The sequence below is a fragment of the Westerdykella ornata genome (genome assembly GCF_010094085.1).
Source record: "Westerdykella ornata strain CBS 379.55 unplaced genomic scaffold EI97scaffold_18, whole genome shotgun sequence".
Classification (NCBI taxonomy): Eukaryota; Fungi; Ascomycota; class Dothideomycetes; order Pleosporales; family Sporormiaceae; genus Westerdykella; species Westerdykella ornata.
In genome coordinates, this window is record NW_022986868.1 from 230825 (window position 1) to 252032 (window position 21208).

Below are 21208 nucleotides of genomic sequence, written 5' to 3' on the forward strand. Positions count from 1 at the left end.
CATATATTTGGGACATGGGTCCATGGACTGGACGGTCTTGCTTCTCGATATATTTGGGTTTTTTTTTTCTGCTGGAGGTTTACTGACGATTCCCTTGCTCTTAGCGGTTATGATCGATGATACAATGAGAAAAATCCACTCCACCTCATTTTGATGTGATTAATTCTGGATTTGCCGCTTCCTTCAAGATATCACCCACCAGGCTTATCAGAGGACAATGAACAGTGGTTATTTGATTTGCCCCGATGACGACCCATAGCGTGACCGTTCTCACATTTCCATGCTTAGAAGGGCGCAATCACACAGTCTTACTTATTCAAGAGAGTTTGTCAATGGTAACATGCCTGCTTGTTCTACCCTCTCCTACTTCTCCCAAACATATCCACCTTCTCCCGTCCCCATCCGCATCTCCCACTTACCCCTCCCCTCTCGAGTCCAGCCCAGCCAGCACACCGTCAACCAGCCCCTCGTAAGACTCAACCATCTCCCAGCGCTCCGGGAAGAGAAGCCAACTCCAACCGTCCGCTGTTCCAGCAAGGAAAAAGCAAACAGCGAGTCAAAGCCCTTTGCCCTGTGCAAAGAGAGATGGGAGTCCTACAAACGACATAGCCGACGGAGAGCGCAAGGTTGACCGGGACGACAAAATGGCGGGGAGAAACGCGCATACAGATAGAAGGACGGGGGCGAAAAATATTGAAGGAGACGAAGAGAAGAAGTGCTAGAAAGCGAGCGACAAATATACCATCATCGCAGCAGAAAAGAAAGAATGAAAGAACGCCATGTTTCCCCTCTGCCTTCGCATAGAGAGGCTGAAGACGCATCCATTCGAAAATCATACCAATGTCCGGAACGCCATTATCGATCCCATCCTGCCAAACGCCAATTTTGCATACTGCCTCTCGACACAAGCAGCCAAGCTCCCTAGACCACCCTACGCTCCCCCTCTTCCCACCCCTCCAAATCCCAAATTCAAGCTCCCCGTATCCTCGAACCCTTCCCACGGCAACTCCTCGTCTGTCTCGCTCGCACTCCGTCCCTCATCCTCATCGCTCTCATGGAAACTCCTAACCGTAACCTTTTTTCCCGTCTTCTTCTCCTGTCCTTCCTGCTGCTGCTGCTGCTGTTGCTGTTCCTCCATCCTTATCTCCCTGGTCAACTCCTCGACCTCTTGCTCTGTAATCTCATGGTCCTTTTGCCCCTCAAGTACATCGTACAAATGATATATCTGCGTATCTTTGACTTCAATAAGACGCAAGATATCCTTCATGGTTTCGTTGATTTTAGTGCGCTTCTTCATGCCCAGGCTGACGTCGTGCGCCTCGAGCATGGCGCGGCATGCAGCAAGCTCGAGGTGGAGATGGGCTCGTTCATCGAGCAATTCCTTGACGACCAGGGCAAGTGCCTCTATCGGTGACTGAGAGGGACGAAGGGTGGCGTCCGCTTCGTCAGGCATACGGGAGGAGACAGGTATGAGCTTCGGCACCTGAAGGGGCTTGTCGGACGGGTTGGGCGCATTGCGGCGGCATACAGTGCAGTTGTCATTGTCGTGAGAACGGCTGTCGACAATCTTCTGAGTCTCAGGTTGGGCAGTGTCTTTTCGGCCATGCATGGTAATATCCGGAACGATGAAGGCAGACGTCATGTTATCTGCAGGGGCACTGCGACGGCGGCGGCTAGTATTGCTGACAATCGAGATGTCCGCACCACCGTCGGTCTGTGTAACATCCTCGTTGCGGGTAGAGAAGCGGCCGGTCAGATCCTCGAAGACAGTCCCCGTCCGCTCGGTGAGGTCTTTCATGGAAGATTTCCGTGGCAGTGACTGCTGGCGTGTGCTCTTCGCAGAAGCTACAGAACGAGCAGTATCTTCCCGTGTTACGCGCTCCGTGTTAGCAGTCGCTTCTTTCTTACGGAGGCTTGCCCGTTCTTCTTCAAGGGCGCGGCGAAGCTGGGCGATCTGTTCAGCATCGATGTAGCTCAACTCGGTAAGATCCAATGGGGCAGGACGCTCGATGGTCTGACCAGACGGCTTGCCGGCAGCACCTCCGCTCATAACATAAGGAGTTCCACGTGGACCAAGCGAGAGATCCGTTGTTGATTCGACATCGCTGTCGACGTGGGACTTCTTCTGAGTGAAAATAGGCGCTGATGCACTTCGAGCTGGTTGAGTAGGCAGAGAAGTCCTAGCAGCAGATTTGCTGTTCCGGACCTCTTCTTGGATACGGTGTGCAATTCGAGTCCGGGTGTTTTCCCTTCGTTGGCTCGGTCTCCGTTGAAGACCCCCCTGAGGCCTATTTTCCTTGCCGTTTGCCTGTCTGATGCTTAAAATCTCACGAGTAAGGTCCTCCTTCTCAGCAGCCGCACTGATCTTGCGCTTCAGCTGCGCTTCCTTTCTCAACCAGCGACTCATATCCTCGTCGTGCTGTGCCGCCAGATCTGCAAGCTCGCGTCGCAAGTTCTCATTGTCAAGCCTCATCGCCTCGTTCGTCTGTTCCTGGGTCATGTCCTGGAAGTGACGGATCGTCTCATCACGGCGTTCAACTCTTCCCTTAAGTTCACTTTCTCGATTAAGCCAACGACGTAGTTCCTGCTCGCGACTCGCTTTCAGCTCTGCTAATTGCGCTTTCAGGGAGTCATTGTCGGCTTTGAGTTTTGCATATTCGGCCTGCTCTTTCCGAGCTTTCCTAAGCTCGGCCTCTTTGCGTGCAAGTTGCTGGGTATTTTCATCGTGTCGAGCACGGACGCGATGCAGCTCAGCCCGAAGAGTCTCAGCCTCACGTCGCGTCAAGTCTTCGGCTTCATCAACTTGTCGACGGAGTTGCACAGTTTCTTCACGATATTGCTGCTGCTCACGTTCGAGCTGCTGGTGGAGCTCGTCATTTTCGGCTCGGAGGGAATCTACCTCCTGCCGAAGCGTGTCGTTTTCAGCAGTAAGGGCTTCCTTCTCAGCCTTGAGCTCGTCAAAGTTCTGGAAAGCCACAGCAAGCTGAGTGGCCATGTTATCTCGTTCCTTCTGCAAGCGGTTCTTTTCAATATCCGAGACAGACAGCTTCCGCTCAGATCTCTCCAACTTCTTCTGAAGAGTCTGGACAGATGCCTCAAGTCCTTGGCACGGGTCAGAAGCCAATAATCAATTGGGGTATACACACTTACGCGTCTTCTCAACTTTCCAAATATTCTTCCCAGAATCTCCACTGGTACCACCGTCAAACTTTGACTGAGCCCGCTGAGCGGCTCTGAGCTCAATAATTTCAGTCTCCTGCTCTTCAATCTTCTTCTCTGCTTCAGCGCGCTCGTGTTCTAGCTGCGCTACGCGCTCTTGGAGAAGCTGCAACGAAGCGAATATGGCCTTCTCTTCATCCGGAATGGGGACACTATCGATTGGGACGTGGTTTTGTTGGCGCGGACGGCCCCTCGCTGGCATAGCAAACCGTGATCGCGCGGGAGTTGACTTCGAGAAGACCGGTGTACCGTCTTCATACACACCAGAGACAAGCTCGGTAAGATTGGGAAGGTCTGGCAGCATAAAAGACTGGCCTGTGCCAGTTTGAGCTGTCCCAGGCCGTGGCCGATTCGCGTCATTAGTATCAGCAACTCCGTCCAACTGCAAGGAGGTCTGCCGACTCCGTTGGCCACCCCATCGCGTGCTGCGCGCCTGGAAGGTGAACGTCGGCGGCCGCCCTTCCATGAATGAAGACTCATCCTCCGAGATCTTGGCGTGGGATTGTGCTAGCGAAGTGCGCTTCCTTTCTTGTTTACCTGCGAGTGCGGGGGAATTGCGCGTGCTGGTAGGACGCGGCGAAGCAGTGTCGAAGTCATTTCGCGAGGCGCGACGAATCTGCGCGTCTCTACGGAGGTTGCCACTTTCCGCCGACTTGTGCGGCCGCCCGGAAGGGGGAGTCATGTCGTACAGACTGTTGTAAAGACCGAGGGAAGAGTTGGCCTTGCCCGGCGTGCTGCGACTGCTGCGCTGCCCCCCACGTGCCTGTTCAACTGAGATGTCCTCCTCGTCCGAAACACTCTGATCGAAATCGCCAAATTGCTTGTTCACCATTGACGTATCGGGTTGCGGAGGCTCCGAGCGAAGCGGTTGCCAGGTGCCGACCTTCTTCGCTGTGGAACGGATTCGTGGTAGCTGAGGTAGCGCGTTTGTGTTTGTGTCCTCCTCGAATCGGTGCTGGGTGGACATCATAACATCATCGTTGTTAAAGAAGTCAGAGGTGTTCGCGTCGAATTGCTGTGTTGGATTCGAGTCGGTTGGCGGCGGTGATAGCGAAGGTATTGAACGTGTGCTGTGGCCATTCATACTACGTGAAAGTTCCCGGATCGCGCGTGCCTTGCCCTCGCTGCGTGGTGGAGAGGACTGCATGGTGTGTATAGCCAGGCTTCTGCCCTAAGATATGCTTAAAGACGTGTCGCGTAAAGCATGCAGTTGTAGGGAATAGAGAACAGATGCTTGCAAGTGATATTGGGATTAACTCCAACACGCGCAGGGCGGGAATGCAAGCTGTCCTGGGGAGGGATGCGGAAAGAGCAGTCGTTGTTCGAGTTCGAAGCTGGGGGAGACGTGTTGATGGTGCGCCATAACATCGGAAGTAAACAGTGCGGGCACTAACACTAGTCCTCTTTGGGAGGCAGGTGCACGTGATTTGCACCACGTTCATCTATGGATCCGTGGATGGTTGTCAGTATGTCTATATCTTGCACATCGATTGTGGAAATTGATAAGGAAAGTGTTCATACATTATATCTCATAGCCGCACAACTTCTGCCATCATCGGTCCATCATGATAACTCTTCCCAAGTCACTCTTCTCCTCGAACAAAGCCCATCCCACCGCAGCAACGTCCCAACTACAAGCGTATGTACCAACAAGAGCAGCATGGACCTTCCCAATCCTTGGGAGACACCATTTCGAGTTGTGCGATTGTACCCGCCAGATAGGAAGTCAAGAGATGCTAGAAGGAGCAGTGGGTAGGTGACCCGAGGGGCTGGGATGTAGGGCTGACAAGGTGTCAACAAGGTATACACCTTCATAAGGAAGAAAGCTATTTTGACAGCAGCAAGAAACGGCAGGCTGTGACTGAGTTGATGATACCCAGGAGTCATGGTTTCATCAGGCGGGGGAAGCAACAGTCGCGGGGAAGGATCAGGAGAGACTGAGGATTCCCGCGGCGGAGGAAGATCAATCTTCCTTGGCCTAAGCACGATTGATTCTTCTTCCATGGGCGATTTTGCTATGGCTTGTTGATTCGAAGGGCTCGGTGACCGTTCAAGTGCAGAGGTGCCCAGTTTTGACCGGCCGGGCTTCGTGTAGTTGATCGAGGTTTTCTGTCTATGGCCCTGGGGCGACGGAGACGGTGTGTCGGCTGGCAATATCCGTGATCCAATGTCATCTAACCCGGATGGTCCACTGAACTGGGAAAATTCGTCTAGCGCCGACGGTGATTTGAGAGCACGCAGTATCTCCTCTGTTCCCGGACGATCTCTCGGCTTAAGAGCTAGAAGACGTTTGAGAGACTGGTATAACTTCTCGGGCAAATCGGATCGCGCACGCCGAGCGTCGTCGAAGCCTTGCCAGCTCGATATTTCCGCCCGGAGCTGATCAATGTCCTCCTTATCTTCGTCGATACCATCCGCGTGGGTATACGGCAAACGCGCAAAACACATGAAGTACACAATCATGCCCAGAGAGAAGATATCTGACTTGGTGGTGAAATTCCCTAGGGGACCTCCTGGGGCCACTGGTCGCAAGACCTCGGGTGCGCAATACGATATTGTTCCTGTCGCCCCGGTTGACTTGCGTGTGACATTCGCAGCTTGCATCTCTCCAAAGTCACTCACCAGTACCCGCACGTTTCGGCCCGTCCGATGGAGGAGGCAATTGTTCGGTTTCAGATCCCGGTGCACATACCCATTGGCGTGCAGGAAGTTCAAGCCTGACGTGATGTCCTTGAAGAAGCTTATGATCTCGTCGAAAGGCATACGGCGGGGCCCACTAAGCCCACTGGGGTCCTCCAGTTGGCCTTTGGATCGCCGACGCATGCGTTCTTTGAGCTGTTCTGTTGTGACAGTCGTCTTCATCCCTTCCAGTACGTAGTCCTGCAAATCTCCTCCGTTACAATACTGCTGGAGGATAAAGGCACATGGGACGCTGGGACCAAAGTTCGTGATTTTATAATCCTCCAGCCATACATGTCGATAGGAAACGAGGTTCTCGTGAGAGAGATTTTGGAGGAGCTGCACTTCAATCAAGACTTTCTCCAACCATTCGTGATCGTCTCCGACCGGAACACGTTTGCAGGCGAATCGGCCGAGGTTTACTCCATCCAATACATGGCGGACCAAAAGCACGACGCCCTTCCCTCCTCTTCCTAGTTCACGTTCCTCAACAAAGAACGTCTTGAAATAGTTTGGACTAAAAGCTCTGGCAGATATCCCATGATGCCGGGGTGATCCGGTTGAGTCTGCGCTGGAGCCGCTCCCATAGTCATCTCCTGCACCTTGTAGGGTAGCTGGCGCGAGTTGCTTGTGCGGTGAGGGTGGACGGGAACCAGCTGTAGAGCTGGCCCGGCTCCGGCTGAGCATCTGAAAGTATGACGAACTGACATATCCGGCATCTGGATCTAGGTGATCGTGCTCATCTTGTCCATCCTGCTCCTGAGGCGAAGGTTCTCTGTAGGGCCGGTTACAATACGGACATGAGGTGGCGTCGACGGCAGTTGAGGTGTGGCGTAGCGACAGCTGTTTCGAGTCCTCATCGAAGACGACAACGGCAGATCCATGACGGCTGTGCGGCTGGTCAGGACCATGGGATATGAAATGGCAGGTAGAAAGTCCACTTACAGAACTACCTGGCGCGCCTCGGCTGGCGCAAAAGGTACGAGCGACATGCTTCTTTGATGTTCGTGGTGGTCATCCTCCATAGCTGCGGGGAAAGCTGCTCCTTCGACGTGGCGCAGGCGTAGTGGCTACCATGCCTTCGCTGTCATTCTTTGATACCACTAACATTGGAGGTAGTGGAGAGCGAGCGGGGTGACGAAGGCGTGAAAGAGCCCTGGAGGCTCGACCGTGGGTCAGGTCATGCTCTGCCCTAGTAACGCCCTGTGTTCCTACCTTCATCACAATATGTTTGCAAGGCGCACGGACCAGGACATATCTAGCGCGTTCCAAGGCTGTAGACCAGTAGTTTAGGTCCCTATATACATATTCCAGTAGGGGTTAAGATGCGCAAGCAGATGTTAGCCTAAGCACTCACTAGATCTATAATCTAACAAATGCACGGTTGCCTGGAGCGCGCATTTTACCTATAGCAATGCGATCTAGACGATCCATCTAATGAGCGATCATCTGCCCTTATAATACAGTTCTATAGTATACCTTCACTTCTCTAAAATCTTACTTAATCTAGTAGCCGCATCTCCAGCGTCATTAGCCTAGATGCAGTAGCCAGAGAAAATGCTCTTGCATATCTTCTTATGCTCCTTCCAGTCCTTCTTTTGACACTTCGAAGAACAGTACCCTACGTAAAGACAGCCGATGCAACGTCGCGTGCCTCTGGCCACTCCGCACCCACTACAGGGCACCATGGTCAGCTTGACGCTTGATTTGGCCTCCATGCGGACCTGCCAGACGAGAAAGCGCCGCATGAGCCCCATGAACCTCCGCCACGGGGCGAACGAGGACGTCGTATTGCTGATGTCGTACAGTCGCTGCGATTCCTCCAGGTCCCGTAGCGCGTCCGTGAAGCGCTCCTGCTTGTAGGTGATGATGCACCTCATGAACAGCAGCGTCGACCGCCGGCCTGGGTCGTTCTGCCCGTAGTCGGTCTCGTGCTTGAGCATCGACTCGAGCAGCCGTAGAGCCTCGTCGTGCCTGCCCGCCCCATGCTCCTCCCAGATCTTCACAATTGTCTCGTTGAACTGGGCTATGGTCGAGAACTGCGACATGTTCTGCAGCCGTGCGGCCACCTGTTCTGGATCCTTCGCGTCGAACGAGAGCCGCCTCTCGGCTGTGAAGGCAGGTATCAGCTCGTCCTGCACGATGTTGCTCAACTTGGCCTGCGTAGCCTTCAAACTGAACGGAAACCAACCAACTGTCGAATCGGCATAGTGCTGTGCAAAGTCCATCAATGGTATCAGCTTATCCGTGGTCTCCTTAATTACTGGGTGGGTGTCATTCTTGAGCGCCTTCACGATGTACCGGATTGAATCACGGTGTTTGTTCCTTCTCTGATCGTCAACGTGCGTGTAGAATTTGAGAAGGGCCACCGAAAGACCCAGGCAAGCCCGGCGCCGAGAGCTGAGATGCATCTCCACTTGGAATTGTTCGTCCGTTAACTCGTTATCCTGCTGAAGGATGCTGTAGAGCATCGATTGGACCTTATTTAGTCGTACAGGCCGCTTTGGACTCTTCTCTAGCTCTTTCATTTGCTTTTCGAGCCCTTGCAGGCTTTCCTCCCACAGCATCTGGACAGCTGGAACACGCGTGCTATCACTGACCAAGCCCCATTCTATGTCCATTATGAGCGTCGCCACGCAATCCTCGATGATGAAGCCCCTTGACGTCTTGTCAAATATCAGCTGGCCCGCCGACACCGCAGCCGCGATATTGTAGAACTCAAGATTGGATACAATTCGCGCTTCAGCAGCCGCCGAGTTGCTGCTATAAGGGGTCGGAGCGGGCCAGTTCCAACATCGACGCGCATACAGTAACGTGTGTGCGACGCGACAGCTATTGACCAAGGCTTCGTCCTCGAGCCACGCATTCTGAGCTCTTAACGCTATAGTAAGCATCGGACTGATTTTGTAATATTGCAAGTCGGCGACTCCAGGCGGAAGCTCCTGAGATGAGAGTGGCCGGATGAGATGCTGGGCCTGGAATATATCCAATCCGTCTTTCTCGACGCTCCGCTGCAGTTGGACCAATTGCTGCAACGCGCTAGCTAGATCAGGTCTCAAGATGGACGCGAAGAGCATTCCCACGTCCTCAATGCTCTCAATCCCCATGAAGAGTTCGCGAATTTCTTCGGCGGCTTCCGGATGCTTCTCCATCAAGCCAGGAAGCTGCTTCTCCATCGCAAAATGAAATATAAACTGTCCATCGTGAGTGGACAGCGCCTTGGCGGCCTCCGCATATTCAGGTGTGACTTCTGAGCCGAAGATGGACGGTTTGTTCGCTTCCGCTATGAAATTCATCATCGAGCCACGATCCAAGCCCAGCTGCTTCATTCTTTCGTCAAGTTCTCCTGCGTTCGCGCGCTCTTCAACCTCTTTCCAGTCAGCATCTCGTTTCCCTTCCCCATCTTGCTCTTTCCGTTCGCGCTTTTGGAGCTTGTCAAGAAGCGGCAGATATTTTCGTGGCATGATCTTCCAGAAGAGTGTCATTGCCGAAAGTAGCGAACCCGCCAGACCACTATGCTTCTCTGCAAAATGACGAATGACCTCGAATGCCTCCGTCAAGCTACGCGCCCCTTCATGATCCAGTCATTGCTCCGCTAGAAATTCGTCCGGGCTGAGTTCCGGGTGGATCGACATTGGGTTTCCCTGAAGAAGCCCATGGAAGTATTCTTTTGGAGTTACCGATGGCCCTAGGAGAATCAGGTAATTTGTGAGCTGGGTCAAGGCGAGCGGATGCCCATCAACCAGCTTGTGAATCTCTTCAAGGTACACGGCGTCCTCTTCCGTCTCCCAGGTCGCAAACTGGGACTGAACCACTTTCTCGTCCCAAGGGATGGCCTCATGGATCTGCTTAGCTTCTTCGCTGTCGGGATCCAAGCCGAGTTTGGCCAATGTCGCAGCGACGAGTTTCCCGGCGAATGAGTCCTTCTCCCTGGCCTGGAGAGCTAGCGTCTGGCTCATCTTCAGCAGCCATCGCATGAGCTGGACGGCGGGCAGCGTTTGGAGACCACCAACGTGGAAGGGTCGCGTGTGTTTGTCGAGAAGGGGATCTTGCTGACGTGAAGCAATGGCGACCACCGTCTTGCCTCCCTGCAGACCCTTCACGAAGTCGCGAATACGGCGCCGTTGGTCTCTCACAGTGGTTGTCTCCGGAACGCCCAAAGACTCCAAGCTGTCTATGACAAGGAGATATTTCTTGTTCCGTAAAGCGGTTATCAACACCTCTAAATCCGAGTATGGGCCCGGCAGATTCAATTTGCGATGCAGATCGCCGCCTAATTTCTCTATTGAAAAGCTCTTCTCTTGCGACAATTGCACGAGATGAGCTCCTTCTACACACCCGATCATCTCCCACCAATTCATGAGATTTGAGAGGAGAAGCGACTTGCCGATTCCCGGTTCGCCAACCACCATTACCGCTCGGTCACCTTCCAGTAACAGACATGCCAGCTTCAGTAAGTCATGATCGCGGCCGAAGCTCGACACCACCAGGTTATGCGGCTTCTCATCAATCGTAGGGAACTCGGGAAACTGGCGCTGCAGCTCGTCAAGGAAGTCACTCACACCGCCCGCGCAGCGCGTCGCTCTGTAGTATCGCGGCACGATGTGATCCATGATCTCGAGCTCCGTGCCGACGTGCGACAAGCGCTCGCTGTTGCGCAGCATCACGCGCCGAGCATACCACACCCCGAACTGCAGCGAGCAGCCGCAGAACATGGTGAAGTAGAGGAGGCTGACAAAGTACAGGACGCCGCGCGACGAGATATTGTGGGACATGGCGACGACCTCTTCGACGCCATGCTCGTGCAGCAGTCGCGGTATCGCAGTGCCCGTGCCGAAGTCTTTGGCCGAGCGGCAGGCGTTAAGCACGACCGGTTTGACGTCGTAGCGCTGGAGCAGCGCTGCAACCTCTTCTGCCGAGCGGTCGTCAGGCACGCATTCGAGGGATCCGTCAATGTCCTCAAGCCTCATAAAACCGAGTTTTACACTGTGTTGGTTAGAATGGGGTTGATGTGGCGAGCCCACCCGGAGGCTTACTTACCTTCCGGCATCTTCGATTCCATGAACATCCAGATGCACGAGTCTGAAATATCCAGATCCCCTGCTCTCTAAATGGGCCTGAAACGCCTTGAAGGTAGCCGGATTGATGACCTCTACTCTGAAGAGCTTTGAGAAATCCAGCTGCTCGCCACCAATCTCCATACCCTTCATGATATTCGCCACTTCATTCCGCATCTCCAGCACAGCATCTACCACGAGCCTGTGCGGAATGTCCGACTCGAAGTTCAGTCGCGACGACACAATCAGCAGGTTGAACTTGGGCGGCCACTCTTTCAGATCCTCGGCACTAGCGTGGGCATCATCGTCTCGATCGTCGTCCTCGTCGCTCCCAAACACACGATTCACAATGACGGAATCCAGTGCCGCAAGCGCCGGCACCGCCTCTCGATGCTCCAACACTTCCCAAAGCAACCGCTCCGGCATGCTACCGTCCTCGACGACCTCGAGCACCAGGGCGCCGTGAAGGGCGGCCACATCTGGCACGACGCCGGACGTGTGCAGCCAGAAGGCCAGGTCCCGCGCATGCTCGCGCAGGGCGTCGCGCGCGTCGGCCGCGCGGCCGCCCTCGAATGGCTGCTTCTGTGCGTAGTCCTCGAGGTACCAGCTGATTTCGTTGGTGATGAAAGAGTGAGGAACGGGAACCGTGAGCGCGGCGGTGCGGTGGCTGTGCGACCGGGCAGCCTGCCCGTTGCTGTGGAGGAGGGTATATTGCAGCGTGACGTGGTTTGGGTTCGTGGGCTGGTCGCGGGCGGCGCAGATGCGGATGCGAGTTGCCATTGTGTTCATGAGAGAGTGTTGGGCTGGGTGCTTGAGAAATACCTACCCTAGGGTATCGACTGTACGGTTCATTTGCTTGAGCTGATAGGGACAGTCGCCAGCGTATTACGATGAAACGATCGCGGAATCCATTAGACTAAATGTTTGAATGGGAAATATTGAACACTACCAGCTGATACTGTATTCTTGTACTCCGTATTGACCGGTTGGGACGCAAGGTCCCGGAGCAGCAGCCGACTGACTGCAGAGTGCATTCACTGACGTGCATTATTGGTGGCGGAGCGCTGACGCAGCCATTCGTTTACCTGCTGAATTCTCGATCAGTGGAGGCTTGAAGAAGCAATTCCCCGCCTTACCTTCCCTCAGCCGCAAGCCTCTTGTCCTACTTTTAACTGATGGAGATTCTCCAAGGCGACGAGTCTAGCCATCAGGCGCAGCTAGGTATTCCACTCAGCCACAATAGACTTTCCTGTTCCCAGCTGCAGAGTGGGCACTTGTATAAGAGCAAAGCCAGAGCAATGCATTTCGTGTATTTGGATGTTTTCTTTTCATCTTCACTTGAGTCGGGATCGAAGTCAGCCTAGGAGGATTGAAGTCGATCGGGCAGGAATATCTTCTTGGAAGTGGCCCAGAGACCAGTCACGTGACACAACCCCTTCCACCGGCAACCTTGGAACATGATGGCATCGCCAACCTTCTACCTCCTCAAACCCGAACGCGTCGAACCCGCATCCGACGCTCTCTCCTGGCTAGGCCGCATAACGCAAAACCCCGCCGCCCCAGACGCAAACTTCACGCCCATCGCACCACAGCGTCTCCTCGCGCGGCATCCCACCTCGGAAACCGAAATCGCCAATGCGACCGCCTTCGTGGGCGCCAGCTTCGCCAGGAGCTGTCGACGCAGCTGACGGGCCTGGTGTCGGCTCTGCGGTCGAAGCGCTCGGGCGGCGGTATGCACTTCTCCTCATGCTCAGTGCGGTACCTGCGGCTGCAGAACCACCAGAAGGCGCTGGATGCGCTGTGCGAGGATGAAGGCGTCAGGCGCGATCTGGCGCGCATGCTGAGGCCTGGCGGCGAGCCGGCGTACTTCATCGTGGGTATGTTGATCTGGCAGGATGCAACGTTTGTGGATCGGCGGGTGAAGGCTAGGGGAGTCGGGGCGTCGCTCGAGTTGCCCGTCTCGATGGCCGTTGCGGCGACCACGGGGGTCGTGATCCCGATTCATGGGATGATGGATCCCTCTGTCGGGTCGGGCGAGGAGACGGCGAGGGAACGGGCGATGGTAGGTTTCAGTGAAGGGAGCCATATCTTTGCGCTCGAGTATAGGACCGTCCGGAGGCGCATATTCAGCCTCGGGCGTGATTTCACTCCAAAGTTGGGCGGGTATGGTGGAAGGGTTCAGAAGGATTCCGTCTTTGGGCATCATGATGCGGCGACGACAACGACGACGCCGACGACGAAGGGGGACGGCTCATCGGCTGAGTCCAATGCAGTCATTGTCCTGGACGATGAAGGCGACGAGTGGTTGGACGATCTGCACGAGCCGCCAGAGGTTGAGACCCTCTGTGGCGTCAGCATAGCCTACGACAGCACTGTCAAATCATAGAAACGTTGATGAATGTGATACGATTGCACATCCTCTGGAGCCTGACTTGGCTTCATCATTTCAGGGTCAATGGTGCATAGCCATAACCTCTTGCTAGCGTCGGCTCGTCAGCAAGAAACCCTAAACCAGACATCACGTATCATTATTAAGACTTGCCGTCTTAAAGCTCCGGAAGGGAGATAAGAGGTGGGTGTGAAGAGCTAAAAAGGGGACCCCTTAGATTATTAGAGGAGCAGTACAGCTTCTCTAAGATGCTACACTAAATGTAAACCTAAGATGAAAGGAAAATTCATGTGTTGGATCACCTCTCCAATCTTACTAGTATGCCTATAACTGAAGGACAGAAGGGCTATAGAAGAATGAGAGCAGCGTCGGCCAGCCCTAGCTCCGTACGTCTCATCGAAAAGAATACTGAATCTGCATTCTCAGGAGTTCGTACAAAATTCACCTCATTTCTGCTCACTTATCTGGTTCATGCAATCTAGCGCCGTAGGTAGCATCACGTGACATGTGGATCGTAGGGAATGATTGCCATTTCCTTGTAGCCTTCTTTAAATATGCTGTCTGGTCATCAATCGTTACCACGCCTCCGTCATGCTGCCCCACCTCACACTCTCACCAGAATGCCTTCCACTCCGCAAGCTGAGTCGAGCAGAAATCATTATCTCACTACCTCAATCGCGACTTGGGTCATCATCCCACTAGAGCAGGCTCTTGATAATCTGCCCACCCTCAAAAACCTCTCCCTTGTCCAACTTCTGCCATCCATCGACCGTACCCACCTCCACACAAACCATGTTCTTGAATCCATCATTGGGTGCAAAGTCTCCCATAGCAGCCGCCTTCTCGACCCAGGGGTTCCAAACAACTGTATCCTGAAGATTGTCCCTCACAACGTCAAACAGCGGCTTGCCGTCCTCGAGCACGCTTGTGGTATCTTGGGGGATGGATTTGTATACGCGGTCGGTTTCGCCGGTGATCTTGAGAGACATGTCTGCTTGCTGGTGGGTAGTAGCATTGAGGACCTTGTCGATGTATTCGACGCCGAGCAAACCGTTGATGGTGACCTTGGAGATATCCTACACCTTGTCAGCCAGCAGTACTTCAAAAGCGTTGCTTTTGTTGTTGGTCCCTACATTGACCCGCAGATAGGTATGCAGGAGGAATTGGAACTCGAAGCTCTGCTCGCCTTCGTTGCGCACATTCACCACGGTCTGCAAGCTATCCTTTGTGAGGGTCACGCTGTACTGCAGCGCAAAGTCCAGCGGCCATGCTTTGCGCGCCTCGTCCGACACGCCAGAGGTTTCGAGACCAAAGTCCAGCTTGACCGAGTTGGAGCCAAGCGCATCCTCCGAAGCCGACTTGCCCAGGAATTCCCAGCGAGATGTTCGTGCGAAGCCGTGTTGAGGGAGCGACGACGTGGGATGGCCGGATTTAGGGGGAGGTCCGAAAACCTGCGCGTAGTTAGCTACATGACACTGTCCTCGTAGGTACCACGAGCCCAACTTACCGGAAAGACCACTGGGATGCCTCCGCGCACGGCCTTGGTTCCATCAAGGGCTGCCTTCTCGCTCAGCCAGAGGTTCTCCGTTTGTCCCCCGTTGCTCTTCCAGCTCGTTACTGTAGCTCCGTATAGGAGCACTTCGACGCTCTCGCCCGAGGGTAAGGTAGCCACTACTTTGGAGCTTGGTCCTGATCCAACGATATCTACCTGGGGTCCGGGTCCAGTGGCAGGCGGAGCGCTCAGCGCAGAAGGACGATTGGGACGCTCAACCATTCTGCAGAACCGTGTACCGATGTGTTGATGCGACGATGATCGGAATAGCTAGGGAGAGGTTGCGGGGTGTTGGAGCGTTGGATGGATACTCGAAAGACAATAAAGGTCCAGAGTGATCTGCAGGTATATGAACGAGTTGAGACGAAAGCTAAGGCTTTATAGGATTGTGACAGACAGCAGTTGAAGTGAAAGTGTGAGGGAGCTCTGGAGGGGTACAACCTCCACCTGCACGCCCCACTACTGACCAGTTATGCACAGTCCCAAGCCAGACTCACCTGAAACGGAACGGCGTTTCAGGTGATAGACATTGCATTTGCTTATACATAGATACTGTCCGTATGTGTACTTTTAGTCATTGTCCATATATCTTGCGTGGAGAGTCGTTCCTTCGACTCATACAACATGATATACGCAGTACACAAATACATTCACCTGCAGCTTGGGCCGCCAGATGTTCACCACAAGCGAGGGCGACCTTTGGTAGTACAATCCATTTGAAAACTGCGTTACAGATGCAACATGCACCAATACGAAGGGGTATCCAATACTCTCTCTGCGGCGTATTTTCATCTCACGAAGCTACCCAAACTCCTCGAACGCCTCATGCTGATGCGCCCGGGCCCTGCTCGCCTCGTCTCCCAGCAGCCTGGATTTCTGTTCCCAAGTCAAACAATGCACCAACAAGTTCTCGCTCCTCCTCGCGCCCTAGCACCATCTGTTTGATAGAGCTCGTAAATCCCTGAAGCTTTTCCAGGATACTCCTCGGCGTCAGGATCACGCGCTTTGCGAAAGATCGACTGGGTGTGTTGCTTGTAGCGGCCGGCTGTACTACACTACTGGGTTCCTGTACAGGGCCTGCAGTGTCGCCCTCTAATTGCGCTGTCGTTTCTACCTTCTGCTTGCCGGCAGAAGACAGAGCGACTGCCTCAGTGATCGTGAGGGTCTCGTCGGCCGCAACGGAGGAAGCTCGAGACGCGGCATTCTGCGGCGAAACTCGCACATGGCGAAGGACTCTGGTCTGTGGCGATGTATCTTTCGCTTCGCTGACATCCTGCTTCGTTGTTTTCCGTGCCCTCTTAGGCGCCGGAGTGTCCTCCACAACCTCGTCCTCCTTATTTTCTTGATCATTTAGCTGTGACGCTGATTGAAGAAGTGACCTTCGACGAGTAGCAGGTTTCTGGGTGGTTTCTGGGACAAGCGTTTGCAGCCGTGAAGGGGTTCGCGAATGGCTTCGAGACCTCTTTCTCTTGCTCGCCGTGATCTTCTTGGGGGCTGGAGCGAGGACAATGAAGTCATCTTCTTCAGTATCGCCTTGAGGTTCGTCGTCGGCAAAGTCCTCTTGTTTGGCTTTCTTATTCTCACGAGGTGGATCAGCCGCAGCCTGTCGTCGCTTCTTGGTAGCGGAAGCCTGGGGTAGGCTTTCGCCCCCAGATAGCCGTGTGGACCGGCGGACCGTGGTGTTTTCTGACATTATCCCATCTGGCAGCTGCTTGTCTTCAGCTGCTGCGCAGAAGGAGTCGTCCACACGGCTTATATCGCTGGATTGTTTGCATCCGGTAGAAGCATCCAGAGAATCGGGAAATGATTGTGGCTCGGCGTGGACATGGTCGTTGTTCGACCCTTCGTCCACATCCAAGCCATGAGAAGACCTTGCTGCGGCCTGGAGCTCCGCGTTGAGTTGGGCATTGATTTGCAGCTCTATCGTCGAGCTTGGCATCTTGTCTTCGGGTTCATCGCTAAAGTCACCACGCTCGGAAATCGATGGGTTACCCTGACCAGCTGGGGAATCCGCATTTAGGAACATGTCGTCATCTATCGTGATAATATCGTCGAAGACCCTGGTATCTGAACCGTCAGTGGAAGCCACTGCCGTATTCTGACCCGAAGCACCATTACTGTGTGGTGTTATGAGCTTTGCAAAACGAGGTGGAGAAGATCCGATCTCTGAGCCTTCAGTGATGTGAACGCTCCTTTGTGTATTCGGATAAGCGACAAGCGCGTCGTTCCCCCTGACTGGGTGGCTCTTGTTTCGGGACCGCGGAGTAGGAGAAGATCCGAGAAAGACATCCATATGACCTATCGAAGCCAACGACTTGAGCGGGCTTCGGGATATACTAGTCGGTAGCTCATCAGCACTAAGTGCATCGGAATGAAGTTCATGGAGTTGCTCTGTGGATGTGCCAGTTGGCTGAGACTCGGGTCGAGAATCCATGTTGGCGAATATGCCGAGAGAAGCCCGTTGCCGCTCCAATGTTTCTTTTTGGCGCTCCGTCAAAACCTGTGATTCCTGATCGAGAGGGTTCGAGGGTAACGATAAAACAGGTTCGAACTGGATCTGAGAATCCTCGTGGCGAAGGCGCACTTTGCGTGTTTTGCGAGTTGATGACCGCTTACCGACAGTACTCTGAACAGCCGGCGAACGAGAAAGTCGAGGGGTCCTTCGAACGCGTAGAGTTGATGACACGACAGGTGATTCGGGCAGTCTGCTTGCCACGCCGGTAATGGTATCGTCGGAGTCATCGAACAGGAGAGGCTCATCCTGGTCAGAGTCAGACGTGCCTCCTCGGAGTCCCTGATGACTTACAGATACGTTGTCCAGCTCTCCCAAGGACGGCGTTGAAAGTTCAACAACTCTTTTCACCCTACATAGAGCTTTTTGAAGTCGGGCAGGATAATTCAATGCCTCTTGCTCCCCGAAAGTAGCGTTCCAAGAACAGACAGCGATGTTCACCACTGCACGCTGACGACTCACGAACCCTGAGCAAAGTAGCGGCTCCAGCGCTGCCAGAAGGGTGCTGTCCTTCTTAGGTAACAACTTCACAGCAGAATCCACAGCCTGCCATAGGGAAATAATCTTACGGTCGTTAGTACTATTTCAGAAGCATTGCAGGAGTGTTCTCACCTGGGTTCGTATGGCTTTTACGTACTCCTCCTTGACACGGAGCTTTTTCTGAGCATCTTCGACCCAAAGTGCGATTATGTCTTGAGTCTTCCGCATGTAGACTCCAAGAAGTCTGTTTGGACACCTCCTTATGGATTCTGCGAGAGACTCAAGGAAGTTCCGGGCAGGATCAGCACGCTCGGAATCTAGTTCGCTGTACAAGGCTGCTCCTATGGACGTGACCGCGGTGTAAAAATGGTTGTAAGGATCGAAATCAGCACCACGTGCTGCAACGGTTGAAGCTGAGTAAAATCTTTGCCGGGCGTCCTCTACGACGTGCCGTATATTCTGACTCTTCAGAGATGGCAGGTTGCGTAGAAGGAGGGTTATGTATGGTACACACGATAGTTCTCCGTCCCTCAATATCTTCGCTGATGTCTTTTCAATTACAGCGAATATGACGCCACCTTCCCCACTCTCCTTGCGAACGACGTCCAAGAATGTAGATAGGAGCTTCGGGCCATGGTCATAGTCCGGTAGATGTGGAGAGGCAAGCGCAAGGATCTCAACGACTAAGTCGTATTCTTGCCCCAGCTGTCGAGATGTGCCGTCCTTTGGATCTGCCGGCTGTTCCTCGATGGCGACCTTTGCCAACGACGCCATTTGTGTCCAGAAATTGGCGGTGACCGGGTTGGTGGACGAGGAAGATGCAACGGAGCAGCAGTCCCTGAGTAACTCCAACTTGGCCAAACGAGTACCTTGAGAACAGAGGCAGCGCTCGAGCACTAGCATCAGCAGGCGAATTCGAAGGTTGTCTGATAGCTTCATCTCCGATCGAACCATGACAAGATCCACAAAGTAGAGCAGCGGCGATATCCGAGCACCATTTTGACGAGTGCGATTGGAAGGTGTTGGAGCTACTTCAAACTCATCTTGTACGTTGCGGCTCAAGCATTTGTCGCTAAATTGGAATGCACCCAGCTTCTCGATGATCATTTCAAGGAGGAAGCAGAATTTGTCCGCCCATAAATCCTCACCTTGCTGCGAAACTGCCAACTCAGCGGTGTGGCGGTCCCACAGTCGCCGAAGCATGTTGACAATCTGGGCGATCGCATTCTTGGTCTCGGAAGTGATCATCACCTCTTTACTGCTGGCCTCTCGCAACGAATCAAGCAAAGATATCCACAGTGTTTTGACAGGTTCGTCGTCCGCAGATTCCAGTGTCCACGGGGTCGCATCCAGGAGTGTTTCGATAAACGCGAGCACCTTCCCAATTGATTTACGGACCCATCGAGGGTCCAGAAGAGGTAGATCTTGGGGTTGCACCATCAGCTGCAACTTGGTCTCTAAGGCTCGATGTTGATTCCACGGTCTCCGAGAGCCTTTGAGAAGTGCAGACACAAAGCGGCAGGCAGCAATCGCACAACTGGGCGATGAGTCTGTCATGATCGGTATCCAGAAATCGGTGACAAATTCACCCCAATATCGGGTCAATTGTTCGTGGGATGCTGAGGGTCGTAGAGCGTAGTAGATGAGCGTAAGGTATCCGGACGTGGCAGCGTCGGCCACGGACTTTCCCTCACGCAGGCGCCGGAACTGACTTCGTGAGACGTTCAGCAATATCTCTGACCAGGCTTTAGGCGTGTGGATGTCCACATCGAGAGCGTAGATCATGAAAGCGTATGCGATGTTTGCCTGTGATGTGATGGTGTGTGCCCTGGAATTAAAGAAGTCTTCAAAAACTTGTAGCCATTCGGGAGAGGCGGTAAGAGTACCGGCGCGCAGTGACTCCCCAAGAAACGCCGTTATTGCACCCCAGACGTGCGGAACAAGAGCGGCAGAATCGGAGTGGAGAGACTTCGTCAGCTCTTGCGCGAAAGCCTTTCCGAATGTATCGCCGTCACTCTTTACTCGATTCATGATCGCCAGGATGGCCTTTGTTACAGAAGGGTCGGAGCCCACCGTCTTCGCGGCACATATAGCAGTTTCGAGTGCGCTAGTATGAGTGTCTTTCTGTCCGGAAAGCAGAGCCTTGAGGACATATTTGAACCATCTTTCGGTATGCTTGGCCATCACTTCTGGTCTCTGCTGGATCAACTTGCGATAGACTCTAATTCTGTAAACTTGCACTGAGTAGCCGCTGACACGCTCGTGGATTGCATCAAGCACGTCGAGAATCTTTTCAACACGGGCAACAGTCATCACCCTCGGTCGGAAATTCTGCTGCATCAGCAAGGCCAAGTGATGGTTAACGACTGCTTTTGGGGTGGCAGCATTCTCAGAGACCGAAATGCTGTGGTCGATCAAGAAAGAGCAGAAGTCGTCGTCCATGGAGACCTTGGCATCTTGGAGCTTCCTCATCAGACCCATGACGAACTTGAGCGCTTGTTGAATGAGCTGAATGTCAGGACCAGTACCGTTTATACCGATTGCCTGAAGATCCCTCCTGATGAATTGTTCGAATAGGCCCATCTTGTTCATGAGCTCGTTCGTGTCTGGGAGTTTGTCGTATGCTTGTAGCGTCCTCTGCAGGGTTATGTACGCGTCTAACTTTGAGGGCCTGGCGCCCTGGGCGAGCATTTTTGTCATTGATTCCAGCATCTCGGCAAACGACTCGAAGTTGTGGTGGGCTGTCCCTTCTTCGGCGAGTGAAGGTACGGACGCAGGATCGCTCGGCTTTAATATGGATTTCAGCGGCTTCGATATGCGTGTTTGAGGTAACGGTCGCAATGGAGAGCTCTTCTGTGGAGTCCACGGCTGGACGATCAGATCACTACTCTTACCAGAGCAGCATCCTTGAAGCTCAAAGTTGACTCGCTTTTTCTTGCTTGATGAAGACACGCTCGTGCCTGATGAAGGGGATGAATCTGGTGTGTTCAGTAGAGCCTTGTCAGACAGAGCTAACTTCAGCAGGGTTTTGGTGCCGAAAGGGTCGTCGAGAAGTTGTATGGCGTCGTTGATTTGTATGTCGATGTCCTTGAGATCCTTGGGAGGTGTGGGCGGCCGGATGGAAAGGCATTCGAATTTTGAAGACACCATGGTTATGCTCAACAAGCATTAAACAGAAAAACAAGAAGGAAAACAAAAGGGCGTGTGCATGGCCGGTGAGAAAAGGAAGCTGGCCAGAGCATTCGAGGTGGAGGTGAATTGGCGCCAGCTCGCGAATGGCTGGGGGTTCGCGTTGTCGTGTAAAGTCGCGTAAAGCGTCA

General features: G+C 53.6%; 8 protein-coding genes across 8 annotated transcripts; 2 read left to right on the top strand and 6 right to left on the bottom strand.

Annotated features, from left to right (window-relative positions):
- Positions 1–84: 84 nt before the first annotated feature.
- Positions 85–781, top strand: EI97DRAFT_97029 (uncharacterized protein). Its single transcript, XM_033803249.1, has one exon. It carries the CDS (start codon positions 281–283, stop codon positions 629–631), a length of 351 nt encoding a protein of 116 aa, XP_033652232.1. The 5' UTR covers positions 85–280; the 3' UTR covers positions 632–781.
- Positions 782–4534, bottom strand: EI97DRAFT_97028 (uncharacterized protein). Its single transcript, XM_033803248.1, has 2 exons — positions 3151–4534; positions 782–3102 (listed from the first exon to the last, which is right to left on the bottom strand). The coding sequence occupies exons 1-2, from the start codon at positions 4364–4366 to the stop codon at positions 932–934; spliced, it is 3387 nt and encodes a 1128-aa protein (XP_033652233.1). The 5' UTR covers positions 4367–4534; the 3' UTR covers positions 782–931.
- Positions 4535–4725: 191 nt separating this feature from the next.
- On the bottom strand, positions 4726–7183 carry EI97DRAFT_434927 (kinase-like protein). Its single transcript, XM_033798745.1, has 2 exons — positions 6846–7183; positions 4726–6789 (listed from the first exon to the last, which is right to left on the bottom strand). Exons 1-2 carry the CDS (start codon positions 6921–6923, stop codon positions 4783–4785), a joined length of 2085 nt encoding a protein of 694 aa, XP_033652234.1. The 5' UTR covers positions 6924–7183; the 3' UTR covers positions 4726–4782.
- A 93-nt stretch (positions 7184–7276) lies between these two features.
- On the bottom strand, positions 7277–9673 carry EI97DRAFT_97061 (uncharacterized protein). The gene has a single exon (XM_033803250.1). It carries the CDS (start codon positions 9381–9383, stop codon positions 7434–7436), a length of 1950 nt encoding a protein of 649 aa, XP_033652235.1. The 5' UTR covers positions 9384–9673; the 3' UTR covers positions 7277–7433.
- On the bottom strand, positions 9483–11735 carry EI97DRAFT_459973 (uncharacterized protein; the record flags this gene model as incomplete). The annotated part of the gene is made up of 2 exons (XM_033801063.1): positions 9483–10884; positions 10939–11735. The coding sequence occupies 2 exons, from the start codon at positions 11733–11735 to the stop codon at positions 9483–9485; spliced, it is 2199 nt and encodes a 732-aa protein (XP_033652236.1).
- A 680-nt stretch (positions 11736–12415) lies between these two features.
- Positions 12416–13554, top strand: EI97DRAFT_476713 (uncharacterized protein; the record flags this gene model as incomplete). Its single annotated transcript, XM_033801945.1, has 2 exons — positions 12416–12604; positions 12730–13554. 2 exons carry the CDS (start codon positions 12416–12418, stop codon positions 13339–13341), a joined length of 801 nt encoding a protein of 266 aa, XP_033652237.1. The 3' UTR covers positions 13342–13554.
- Positions 13555–14042: 488 nt separating this feature from the next.
- Positions 14043–15334, bottom strand: EI97DRAFT_502532 (galactose mutarotase-like protein; the record flags this gene model as incomplete). The annotated part of the gene is made up of 3 exons (XM_033802752.1): positions 14852–15334; positions 14478–14795; positions 14043–14420 (listed from the first exon to the last, which is right to left on the bottom strand). The coding sequence occupies exons 1-3, from the start codon at positions 15116–15118 to the stop codon at positions 14043–14045; spliced, it is 963 nt and encodes a 320-aa protein (XP_033652238.1). The 5' UTR covers positions 15119–15334.
- Positions 15335–15597: 263 nt separating this feature from the next.
- EI97DRAFT_421878 (uncharacterized protein) lies at positions 15598–21147 on the bottom strand. Its single transcript, XM_033797070.1, has 3 exons — positions 18021–21147; positions 17703–17972; positions 15598–17657 (listed from the first exon to the last, which is right to left on the bottom strand). Exons 1-3 carry the CDS (start codon positions 21036–21038, stop codon positions 15720–15722), a joined length of 5226 nt encoding a protein of 1741 aa, XP_033652239.1. The 5' UTR covers positions 21039–21147; the 3' UTR covers positions 15598–15719.
- Positions 21148–21208: the final 61 nt, after the last annotated feature.

Bases quoted from the DNA above. Each gene is read 5' to 3' on its own strand.
- EI97DRAFT_421878 (XM_033797070.1), bottom strand. From the start codon at position 21,038: ATGGTGTCTTCAAAATTCGAATGCCTTTCCATCCGGCCGCCCACACCT. The intron at 17,973-18,020 runs GTGAGAACACTC...AACGACCGTAAG, and splicing joins TAAAAGCCATACGAACCCAG to ATTATTTCCCTATGGCAGGC. The intron at 17,658-17,702 runs GTAAGTCATCAG...GACTCTGACCAG, and splicing joins GAGAGCTGGACAACGTATCT to GATGAGCCTCTCCTGTTCGA.
- EI97DRAFT_97028 (XM_033803248.1), bottom strand. From the start codon at position 4,366: ATGCAGTCCTCTCCACCACGCAGCGAGGGCAAGGCACGCGCGATCCGG. The intron at 3,103-3,150 runs GTAAGTGTGTAT...ACCCGTGCCAAG, and splicing joins TTGGAAAGTTGAGAAGACGC to GACTTGAGGCATCTGTCCAG.
- EI97DRAFT_97029 (XM_033803249.1), top strand. From the start codon at position 281: ATGCTTAGAAGGGCGCAATCACACAGTCTTACTTATTCAAGAGAGTTT.
- EI97DRAFT_97061 (XM_033803250.1), bottom strand. From the start codon at position 9,383: ATGACACTCTTCTGGAAGATCATGCCACGAAAATATCTGCCGCTTCTT.
- EI97DRAFT_434927 (XM_033798745.1), bottom strand. From the start codon at position 6,923: ATGGAGGATGACCACCACGAACATCAAAGAAGCATGTCGCTCGTACCT. The intron at 6,790-6,845 runs CTGTAAGTGGAC...GACCAGCCGCAC, and splicing joins CCGAGGCGCGCCAGGTAGTT to AGCCGTCATGGATCTGCCGT.